Here is a 12,336-nt window from a genome sequence, read left to right on the forward strand (position 1 = left end):
ATGCTTCGTCCGTCGTCGTGCACCGTCCGCCGTCCGTAAACTTTTCACATTTCAATCTTCTTCTCAAGTTTGACCAGTGGGATTGAGCTGAAACTTACCTGAAATGATCCAGAGATGGTCCCGACAAAGTGTTCTTATTTTTCGGGTCGATCCGAAATCCAAGTTGGCCGCCACAGCCGTCATCTTGAAAACACATTTTTAACTTTTTCTCAAGTTCTACTGATGTGATTTGACTGAAACTTGCATGAAATGATCCTGACATGGTCCCCGAAAAGTGTTGTTATTTTTCGGGTTGATCCGAAAATCCAAGATGGCCGAACAGCCGCCATCTTGAAAACACATTTTGAACTTCTTCTCAAGTTCTACCGTTGCGATTTGACCGAAACTTGCATGAAATGATCCTGACATGGTCCTGACAAAGTGTTCTTATTTTTCGGGTTGATCTGAAATCCAAGATGACCGCCACAGCCGCCATCTTGAAAACACATTTTGAACTTCTTCTCAAGATCTGCCGGTGCGATTTGGCTGAAACTTGCATGAAATGATCCTGACATGGTCCTGACAAAGTGTTGTTACATCTCTGGTTGATACCAAATCGAAGATGGCTACCATTACATGATATCTAATTAATTTCCTATATGATTATTGCCAAGGTAATCAGATGACCGTTTTTTAGGCCCTTGGGCCTCTTGTTTTGTAATTATTTTGCATACTTTTGATATTTATATATCTCTGATACGCTGCGAAAAATGCCGCATGAAATGCTACCGCTTTTGAGTCAAAAATCTACCTCTTTTTGGTCACCTAAAGTTGACATGTCTGTGAGAATCTTTTTGGGATTCACAGCTATTCTAGGTTTGTAACTGGAATTATGGCATCTTCACAGTTTCATTTAGGCACCGTGATGAACAATCTGACTGACATACATGTAAAGTCTATGAGAGGTTTATTCCAACGTAATTGAGTGATTAAAAGTCTGTATGCCTAAGTAGATATCTTATAACCGAGAAAAGATAATAGTGTAATTAGAGCAAAGATATGATGAAGTACATGTAGAAACCATGTAATGGGTTAGGTAGATGTGTAAAAAAATATCTATTAATTGCGATTATCTCTTCCCTAACTTTTTACCTAACAGTTTCAGGGATGAGATAATGTGGCACGTGTTGTCACAAACGATCTGATAACACAAAGAGGTATTAATTAGATAGTGCCAAATCTTCGTTGCATCAGAGAAAGGAAGACATTATATTCAAAGGATGGAAATTGTAATCTAGATGATATCTTCTGCAGGAGGAAGGGAATCGGGCTCTTTGCAGGAGGGGCAGGTTGGTAAATTTAGTCGCGATAAATGGGTGATCTGTAGGAAGGACAAGCTGTCAAATTAGCTGGGATAGACCTAGAACTTGGTCTTCTGCAGGAGGAGGGAAGGCTTTGTTAAAGCACAGGAGTTTAACACGACAGCCATTTTTCTCTCTATATATTTGTTATACTGTGACACACTGTTACATATCAAAAATGTCTATAGAGTCAAACGCCTGTGGATAAATTAGTCGAACTCAATCTTCTCCAGGACAGGTTGTGTCAAAGTAGGCCTAATAACTGAACCTTCTGCTAGAAGGACAGACGGTGTCGGAGTCAAAGTGGGCGGAGTAACCTGAATTGTCTGCAGGAGAGAGAGACTGTGTCAAAAGAGATGAGATAACTGGGTCTTCTTCAAAAAGGACAGACTGTCAAAGGAGACGATAGAACGGCGATATAACGGGGTCTTCTGCAGCAGAAAGGCTGTACAAAAAAGGCACATGATAAACGGATCTTCTGCAGGAGACAGGCTGTGTTAAAAGAGGCGGGAAAAACTGAATCGTCTGCAGGCCATGCCGTGTCAAAAGAGGCGGGTAAACGGGACTTTTACAGGAGAGACAGGCTGTGTTAAAATACAATGTAGCTGGGATAAACTGAATCATCTGCAGGAGAGAGCTGTTGTGTTAAAAGAGGCGGATTACTGCGTGTTCTGCAAGAAGGAAATATTGTAACAGAGGCGATAGAACTCTTTTTTTCTGAGGTCTTCATTCCCGTGATGACCGAGACAGGCTGTGTCAAAACTGGGTCTTCTAAAGGAGAGTGAGGCTGTGTCAAAAAAAGTGGAATAACGGAGTTTTCTGCTGGAAGGACAGACTCTGTCAAAAAGGTAAGATAAACTGAATCGTCTGCAGGAGAGACAGACTGTGATAAAAGAGGTGTAATAACCAAGTCTTCTGCAGGAAGGACATCCTGTGTCAATAAAGGCGATACAGCTGGGTTTTCTGAGGGAGAGAGGCTGTGTCAAAGTGGGCGGGGTAAACTGAATTGTCTGCAGGAGAGAGACTGTCAAAAGAGATGGGATAAACTGAATCGTTGGCAGGAGAGAGAGGCTGCGTTAAAAAAGACGGAATAAACTTAACGGGTTTTCTGCAGGGCGGACAGACTGTCAAAAGAGACGATAACACATTGGCTTCTGTGGAAAAGACAGGCTGTGTCAAAAGAGGTGGAATAACCAGGTAGACTTCTTCAGGAGAGACAGACTGTGTTAAAAGAGACGGGATAAACGGGTCTTCTGCTGGAAGGACAGACTCTGATAAAAGAGATAAGATAAACTGAATCGTTTGCAGGAGAGAGAGATTGCATTAAAAGAGGCAGAATAACCAGGTTTTCTGCAGGTGGAAGAGGCAGGTGAGGTTACTGGAGGGTAATTTTATAGGCGGAGACTCATACGAGGCGTGATACACTGTTGCATTTCACAGTTCCTAGATTGATTGTGGTGGTCGAGGTTACCATTCCATAGAAAGTAGGACAGAGGAGAGAGAAACAGCAGCTGACATGTCGAATGATTGGCCAAAACTAGCGTAGAAGAGGCATTATATCACGTGATCAACCATTCAAATGACACAATGTAAGCTCTTTCAGAAAACGTGTTGGAATAGACTGAATGTTTTCCACCTATTTCAGTGTTTATTCTATATCCTGAGAGTTGAATATCATTCACTTTTATGGTAGAAAATGGAATAACAACCGATAGAATTTCAAAACAAATGTCATTTGCTTTGTTTCAAATTAATCCAAGGATATTTTATCAAAAGACTAACAGAAAAAAATTGCATTCTAAGTATACTGTATCGCGCTTAAAATTTGCGGAATCAAAATTTCGCAGTTTTCTTTATATAGCATATTTGCGTAGGTTAAATTTCATGGTTCACTGATTTCTATAATTCTTGGAACTATTGTTCTTATTTCGCTGTTGTTTAGAATTCACTGCTGTCAGTAAACGCGCGCAAAGAAATCAACTCTTTATCATAATAAATATTTTTATTGATAACCACGGACAAGATTGTAACATTCAAGTGGGAAATGCTTCACACAGTTGAGGTATAGAGAATTAATGACATTCGCAACTATTATATGTACCCATGTTTGGAGTCAAACTCTCGTGACCGTTACACGAGACTTCCTCCACAGTCACTTCCGGGTTGTTCCAACCCAGACGACCGACTTGACCACCGCCATTCTCAAGGTCAAAATGATAAGCGTAGCCGAAAGTGTTGGTACCGCCATCCCATGGCGCCTGACTCTGGGCACACCAGGCCATATTTGGATACACGGCCGGGCACAGGTTGGTCACCATAAAGATCTTGGATTGGCCTTCGCTTGTATATCCACCCTGACCGTCCACCCATCCACCTGTAATGAGATCGAGGCTAAACAAGGGAAGGATGGAACCATTCTATGTACAAAACGTATGTGTTTAAAAGGTAGTTGAAAACATGTCGCTGGAAGCTTTATCGCTGGAAGTAAAGCACTAACGTTGCCATTTTTCCTGGTAGGCTCAAACGAAACGATCCCGAAAGTTTAATTCATACAAAATTGATGTCTTTATACACAGTTTCAAAATGGCATGACGCGGTGTTTGTCGTCTGCTCCGTCCGTCATCTGTTCGTTTATCGTCTGTCAGCGTGTCCTTCAAATTGTTACTGGTCTTTAATCAATCTGAACATCCTTGATAGGAGAGAAATCAAGTGTAAAATGTGGATCAAGTCACCTGCGGGCTAGGTCGAGGCCAAGTATCAGAACTAAACTATATTATACGCCGTCTGTTCGGTGCAGTTAGAGGATATTTATGTATACATACATTTTGGCAGCAGAAGTAACTTTGAATAATTTAACAAATCCTTCAAAAATCTCTTCGTATGTAAGAATTGAGGTTTAGTTCATACAACAGTAAAAAGCCGGACCAAGATCTAGGCCAGGATAAACGGGATCCTTCCTTGATATTCCAGAGACTACTTTTACTGTCGTAATATTCACATAGACAATACGGTAGGGATAGTAACCTCTGGAATATCGAGGATTGGCGAAACTCAAAGTGAAAATCGGTATAATAAACTCCGTTTACAACTGGTCAACAGTGCGAGAACGTATTCGTTAGTGGTATTCTTGGTCTGGATTATTTATAGGTTAAGAAAGACCCCACTTTGCCCAAGGTCGAACTAAAAATAAATCTGACAAATACCTAAAAATCCCTCTCAAAATATAGGGTCACAACGATTGGTAAAATATTGTAAAATTCTTCATTTGCACGAAGGATATAATGAATAGAATATTTAACCTGAAGATGAATCTCAAATACATACCTGGTATAACTGGATCTGACCCATTGAAGTACGGGATATGTATGTTACTTTAAATGATTTTATTTGTCGAAAAAACTTTTAATTACCTGTAGTGGTCAGTCTCACACAATGTCCACACTTCGCTCCACACCACGTCTGGTGTCCAGAGTCAAAGAACATCTGATTGGCTGCCGCTACATAATGGTCTTGGTTCCAGCCGAAGGGCGTGTCACCATGACCACATCCACAGGCACCTTTGTGCGAGTCATGGTACCGGGTGGTCGAGCCACACAACTTGCCATTGTACCTACGGGGCGTACCTGTACATTTCGGACCCCCCTGGACGAAGCCTGAGTATAAAACAAAATCAAAGTACTGAAATCACTTCAGCGACTAATCTATCCTAAGCCATAACATGTAGTGTGGTGTATACAAAATAGAAAGTAGAGATATTAAGATGTCCCTAATATAAATATTTTCCTATCCATTGTAAAGACTACTTGTATGTATGTTCATTTAACCCACAACTCAGTGCTCTATCGTTTGTGTCATGGGTTACCGACAGTGCCATATAAAACGATCATTGGCCACTCCTGTATTTCTTTCATTGGAATTAAAATATGTGTAAAATTCTAGTGGAAACAAAATAATGGATATGTTACAAAGCCCAAAGTATCTAGTGATAATGAAATAGTCTTTGCTTGATGTCAAATCCCTTTTCTCTTTTTGTTCAATAGAATTTGTTAAAATTGAAATTGAATCTAGGGATATTTGGTGTGAATCAATACTCTGGCGAAGTTGAACAAAAGTAAATTCTGTCTGTTGTTACCACAGCTGATAATATTTGTCTTGCTGTCGACACAATAATGTTCAGTAGCCTGATATCTCCTGTAATTTACATTTTCACATATTTTGTAGGAATTTACAAGCCGCGGAACAAATAACATATTACCATTCATTAGATAAATGGTTCATTCATGATGCATAGTAACAATTGATAAAGATATGTTCCACTGAATGATAGGCTTTAAAAAAAATCACTGTTTACCCAAGTATTTCAGACCTCGTGCCCCCATGATGCAGAAATGTTCGAATAACTACCACGAAAATGCGATTTACATTATAGCCATATATTAATAAAATAATCATTAAAAATTATTTTGTCAAACGTTCTATATTAAGTATTAACAATAAATGTAACTTATCTCAATAAAAAATGATTTTTTTTTCGTTAAAGATTTTTTTTTGTCTCTACGTTGTAGTTTTTCTTCTATTCTTTTTGTATGCCTTGTTCTTATGTTGAACTTAACACACAAAAAACCTGATGATGATAAATATTTTTACAATTTAAAAATAAATTCGATTACGTCAAATCGTATTTCTAAAAATCCTTCATTGTCACATATTTAGAACTTATATGCTTTTTGAAAAAATCGAAGCAAAAAATCATAAGAAACAACGATTAAAAAAACGTTGATACATATGTATAACATTTTTGAGAATCACAAAAACGTTAAGCGCAAAATAAGAATAGAAATGTGTTTATTTCTTAAAAAGCGTTTTATCAAAGCTAAATTACGTTTCTAAAAACCGAATTAGAGAAAAGATTGAGAGAAAATATAAATAATGTCAATCAAAGGACTCCACCACCCACTGCCTTAACACTGTCTGACTTACATTCAATATTAATTGTGATAGACCAAACTCGTAAAATGTCAGAAAATATTTCCGTTTTTCGGCAGGAGCTGATTTTAGACTTTTGGAAGGTGGTGGCGATGTTGCCTCATTACACAATAAATCAATACTATCATATTGTTATGCGTGTGTGAACACCATTGGTGCATCGTGTGTACTTACCAACGAGAAGTAAGGAGGCGACCCACACACCCAGCATGATTATGACACAGCCAGACTCGACAGGTCTTTTATAGTCCCAAGTGTTGATAAAGTACGCCGACCAAGTTTCCTGTCCGACCCATATCGTATCACAAGTGTGTTAAGGTCATTGTCCTAACGTGTAATGGGAGACAGTTTCGCCTGAACTGTCAACATAACAGCAGTCCAGTGAGGTAACCTATCTATAACATTATTTAGTTTGATTGGATAAACGTCATATTCACAATTAATGATCTTTCAGGTATAGTAGGTGGAGGAAAGTCGGAGTACCAGGAGAAAAAAATAGAACATCGATAGCATTTTCGCTTACTAAGAGCTAAGATCCAGTGCCTCACTCTTCACTGTGAAAACTGTGAATAGTAAAGTATCGTATTGAAACTCTTGGCATACGAAGATAACGATAACTACTCCAGACGAGATCCCAACTCGCAACCCAGAGGAGAAAAAACTTACGAGTGTCGAGATAATTATTTGAGGAGTCTTTAAAGATGCTCCACCGCCGACAGAGCATAAATGACATTCATTCTTTGAACAATAATTGGTGTTTAATCGTGTATATATATGCCTGATTAACACAAAAAATAACACAAAATATTTTTTTTTCGCCTTTGGTGCATTCGCAATCATTACTTCATTCCATATAAGATAGTACCACGGAATTTTTTCGGGATGCAATTAATTATTTTTCATTTTTTTTTAACTTTAAGTAAAATTAAAAGCTAAAACTTTTCAATGGTGGTAATGGTGTAAAGTAAGTAACTTTTGTAACTGATGAAACATACTAAACCGTCTGCTCCTGTTTTTTATAGTGAAAAAATACCATTTGTCGGCGATGGAGCATCTTTAAGTAAAATAAAGATATAAGACTATTCAGAAGCAGTTCATATTTTGAAACACAAAAAATGTTTTACCAATCTAATTTAAATCATATCTTTTATGTCGCTCATCGTCGATCGAATGTTCATAGAAGCAAAAAAGCAAACGGTCTAGGAGGAGCTACATAGAAGATTTAATTTAAATTATGCTGATGTTTTAAGAGACGCTACTCCTCAGTGTATCAGTACGTGAAACTTAATATAAAAGTTTTGAACTTGGTGAATTATTTCTAACCCTCAAAGGAAAACCTTTACTTTCCACTAGATTTTCTCCTAAAACTTCTGGAAAATTTTCTTCTTCAGCCATTTGTAGTATACAGTGAATGTTGATACGACATACACGTTTCTACAGACGGTTTGTGATAACTTTTCTAGCGATGAAAAATGATAGCATGTATCTTGTTTCATGGATATATATAATGGGTTTTTTTTTTAAGAATTGACCGCTGATTTGATATACCAGATCTTGGGAAGATACTTGAATGAATATGTCTCATTTTGCACCTAACCTCATGGCATCAATGTACATGTACGAATTTGACCAATCGCCAGACGGTAAAGATGTAAATCAATCACAGAGTATAACCATCTTTATTTGAAAACCAAGAGAAAAAAATACATAAATACCCGACACTAATGGCATTCACAACTGTGATAGTAGCCATTGTTTGGAGTCAAGCCCTCGTGACCGTCACACGAGACTTCCTCCACAGTCACTTCCGGGTTGTTCCAACCCAGACGACCGACTTGACCTCCGCCATTTTCAAGGTCAAAATGATAAGCGTAGCCGAAAGTGTTGGTACCGCCATCCCATGGCGCCGCACTTTGAGCACACCAGGCCATATTTGGATCCACGGCTGGGCACAGGTTGGTCACCATGAAGACCTTGGATTGACCTTCTCTTGTGTTTCCACCCTGGCCATCCACATATCCACCTAAAGTGTCACGCAATGTATCAGAAAATATATCAACAGGTGTTAGCTGTATGTGTTTAGCTTACATTTCGATATTTTACATCAATGTTAATAGAGAAATCAGCAATCTGATTTAAGGATGTATTCTTCTGAGGTTTCAGTCCCGTTGAAGTCTCGTTTCGTCAAAGATCAAAGAAGTTATGAGATTTTCAAATACAATTCATCAATATCTGTAGCAAGTTGCCAGCTGCAAATTTTGTCGATAGATTACATTTCTATTTTTAGTAGATTTTTTTATATGGGGATTTTAAGAAATGGCCCATTTGGCAGCCATTTTGAAATTGTGTCTCTTTTCGCTTTGAGTAGAGCCACAGTTTTACCATTTTTAACTGAAATTGATTTTACTTAAATCGTCATCACTGCGCCAGCTTTTTTAGCTGTATCGAGCTAATGTTTGCTGTAAATCTTTACTAGGTTAGTAGTAATTAAAATATTGAGCATTAATGTGTGATATGATACACCTTTGTCACTTTATTTTTACATTTAATGGTAATTTGAGCACTTTTATTTTTACTCTAAATATTGAAAAGATAACAAATATTCAAATAGGGCAAAAAAGTAAGCAAACGGACCCCCAATTTTTCTGCCTGACTTAAAAAGAACAACCCTTCCCCTATTGATATGCAAAATATTAACAAAAGTTTAATACCAGAACTTTTTCTATTAAAGGTTAGATTTGGCAAAAATTGCTGAAAATTGTCAATTTTTTAGCTCAACATTAAGCGGTAGGGGTAGCATATGTTGTTATTCTGAGATGAAATATGAGTCTTATTACTTAAAACTGGTATATTTTCAAAGAAGACCACTTGGAAGTAAATTCTACAAACATTCATACTTATCAAACACATTATTAGGAAATTATGGCTTTAATCTCTTTTGTAGGTGGTCAAAACGGCAAAACTCATATAAAATCCAATATTTTGTGAACTAGGTATCTTTGAGCAACAATACATGTATCTCCAAAACGAGCACACGGACATATGTTTTCTTCCATTTTCTTATATGGTATGAACTCCTATTTCCAAAAATCTATACGAGAAAAAAATTGGATACAAGAAAATTTTGACTTCTCACATGAGTACATCCTTAATGTAAATCATTCCGTTGTATTAATGCATAAATGTTCTTTAAGAATCCTACATTCTCCTAATATGATGACTCTAACCATACTTTGTACTTTAATAGCAATGTCACAGTGCCATCAGATCATACCTGTGGTGGTCAGTTTTACACAGTGTCCACACTTAGATCCACACCACGTGCGGCGTCCAGAGTCAAAGTACATCTGATTGGCTGCCGCTACGTAATGGTCTTGGTTCCAGTGGAAGGGCGTGTCACCATGACCACATCCACAGGCACCTTTGTGCGAGTCATGGTACCGGGTGGTCGAGCCACACAACTTTCCGTTGTATCTACGAGGCCATCCCGTACATTTCTGATTACCCTGAACGCATCCTACGTCATAAAAGAACAAGAATAATATATCTTCTCTCGTAACTTAATGACCGATAGGGCTAACGCCAAGCTCTAATAATCTGGCAAATACCGAGTAGGGATATAGAGAAAAAGAAAAAAAAAGACAGTTAAAATGAAATTGAACGTTGAAGCGAAACACGCAAATGAAGCTAAGACTTGACTGTGAAATCAAAGAATCTTAGCTTGAATTGAGATAGAGTTAAGTTGGCATCGTATAAGACCATTTTGTCCATTTAATATACAGGATAGAAGAAGAACAAGAGAAACAAGAACATGTTCAAGAAGCAATAAAACGGGGTTTTTTTTCAAACGCAATCTTTTTTCATGTCAATTACATGTAAACACTGAATAAACAGTTTCTGAATTCTGAAAAACAGATTACCCAAAGAACACAATACTCCTGGATCCCTAAATAGGAGATGAAAAGAGAGACAGAATGCATATCTCAGGACATAGTGTGGACATCAGCAGATTGAGAGGAACGAAAAAAAGGTTCAGTGAAGATGACATATAAGAGCAATACTGACTTAGAAAATGTAGTCGCTAATCGACAAGTAGTTTTCTTCTTCAATAACTCATCTGTGTTATCAAAAGATAAATAAAATCATCTCTCTCCCTCGTTTATAATTTAAGCATAATATATCTACACATTATTATCAATATTTCCTCTAATCCGCCGATGGAATCATTCCATCATCCTTTGTAAGATCTGATATAATTTAGTATTCGCTAAAATTGAAATTCACCGATACGAAAGACTTGTCCTTTTGTACTTTTAATCAATATTTTGTGAGGAATTTGATTTCGCTCTAAATCGCAGAACATTTTTCATATCTAAATATCTCGTGTATATTTGAATAAAATGACAAGAATGCCTGATGTTCTTTGAAATAATGCAAATGCATTTCGCCTTCATTTTAAAAAAATGACCCTTGAAAACAAGATTTAATGGAACACTTCCATTTCCAAACAAACTTCATCAAACATGTTAAACTTACCGACCAGAAGTAGGACGGTGGCCAAAGTCGCGATCATGACTGCGGACCTAGAGGGTCAGCTGATCCATTTATAGTCGTTTGACCACTGACCATGATAACATTAATTCGCACTATCAGAGTGCAAAGTTTAAAGTGAACAGTCGGCCAAGGATGGCTAAAGTCGGTAAAAATGGTGTGAATGTATCCAGTATAATTTCTTATGAAATAGAAAAATAAAAGCTCTCGTCAAAATCTCTCTGCATACGAAGAAATTAATTTAAAGTATGGGAATCCTAAAACGTCCTCCCGGCTGACTATGTCCCTGGTTACATTTCCACGCAGCCTCGCTTTCAATGCTTTCAACTTTTCTTTATTTCAATGGTCAGAACTGGGAAACGTAAGCAGAACTTCGTATTAATATGTGAGAACTTTTGGAAGGCCAATGAAAGCATTTAGACTGGTTATCTTTGCCCGACTATTCACTTTAAGCAATTAAGTAATGCTGTCACTACTTTTTAATTTCATCAGGGTATAAAAGAAATTTGGTTTGCAAATTGTGTTAATCCGGAATCTCACAAAAGTTTGAAAAAAAATCAAATTCCGATGAAATTAAAAAACAGTGCTAATGCTAATATAATTAATTTCCAGACTACTAAGTTGAAAATGGTGAACTGAATGGAATCGTACATGAAAAAAAAAAAAAAAAAAAAAAAAAAAAAAGATTATTTTTTAAAAATCAATATGCAATGTCAATGTTTCTTTTGTTACGGCACGATTACGTCGGAATTTCGCGCTATTGTCGGATTTAATTGTCTATTCATAGTGGTATGGAAAAAAGAATCGGCTAATCAGAATGCCCGATTTAGTATGAAACCAAAGAAAAATTTATGGAAAAAACAATGGAAGAAATCTTCTTTTATTCTTTTCAATGAAAACATGTTCAACCTTTGAAATGACTATGACACTTATGTTTTAAATTAAATTTGCTGTCTTCAAAGAAAACGGTTTCTAAAGAAAGAAAAATGGTTAATTGAAAAACCCATGTCAGCTGTTGTCTGTTACCGTTTGATTTTTTTAAAGAAAATCATTACAAATAAATTCAAAAAATATTTATTATTCTAATTTGTAGTTTAATAATGTAAATCTTATTTTTTATTTTTATTTATTTACATGTTTTTATTTATTAATTTTTCATTTATTTTTATTTATTTGTTTGCTTATCCTTACTGGGCAGTTATAAAAACATTACTAGTACATAATTAGTATTCATAGACAGTATTACCGACATTATGTGTATATGTTTAGTTACCATTAACGGTAAAATGGCACATATTACTAGATTTTCACCCTAATAGTCCAACCAACCAGGTGTTACTTCCCAGACCTATATCAGTCTTTGACCTACACATTTAACTTTGATTATCTTTAAGTTTACTTTGCATAACGAATCGTATTTCTGACGGCCCATTGGACCAAAATCTTCTAGTGTTGTTCA

At 36.7% G+C, this 12,336-nt stretch overlaps 2 protein-coding genes across 2 annotated transcripts; both read right to left on the minus strand.

Annotated features, from left to right (window-relative positions):
* Positions 1 to 3,323: 3,323 nt before the first annotated feature.
* Positions 3,324 to 7,489, minus strand: LOC138324892 (endoglucanase-like). The gene is made up of 3 exons (XM_069270121.1): positions 6,501 to 7,489; positions 4,751 to 4,993; positions 3,324 to 3,714 (listed from the first exon to the last, which is right to left on the minus strand). Exons 1-3 carry the CDS (start codon positions 6,535 to 6,537, stop codon positions 3,413 to 3,415), a joined length of 582 nt encoding a protein of 193 aa, XP_069126222.1. The 5' UTR covers positions 6,538 to 7,489; the 3' UTR covers positions 3,324 to 3,412.
* Positions 7,490 to 7,989: 500 nt separating this feature from the next.
* On the minus strand, positions 7,990 to 10,968 carry LOC138324893 (endoglucanase-like). Its single transcript, XM_069270122.1, has 3 exons — positions 10,863 to 10,968; positions 9,601 to 9,843; positions 7,990 to 8,349 (listed from the first exon to the last, which is right to left on the minus strand). The coding sequence occupies exons 1-3, from the start codon at positions 10,897 to 10,899 to the stop codon at positions 8,048 to 8,050; spliced, it is 582 nt and encodes a 193-aa protein (XP_069126223.1). The 5' UTR covers positions 10,900 to 10,968; the 3' UTR covers positions 7,990 to 8,047.
* Positions 10,969 to 12,336: the final 1,368 nt, after the last annotated feature.

This window comes from Argopecten irradians, chromosome 6 (assembly GCF_041381155.1).
Source record: "Argopecten irradians isolate NY chromosome 6, Ai_NY, whole genome shotgun sequence".
Classification (NCBI taxonomy): domain Eukaryota; kingdom Metazoa; phylum Mollusca; class Bivalvia; order Pectinida; family Pectinidae; genus Argopecten; species Argopecten irradians.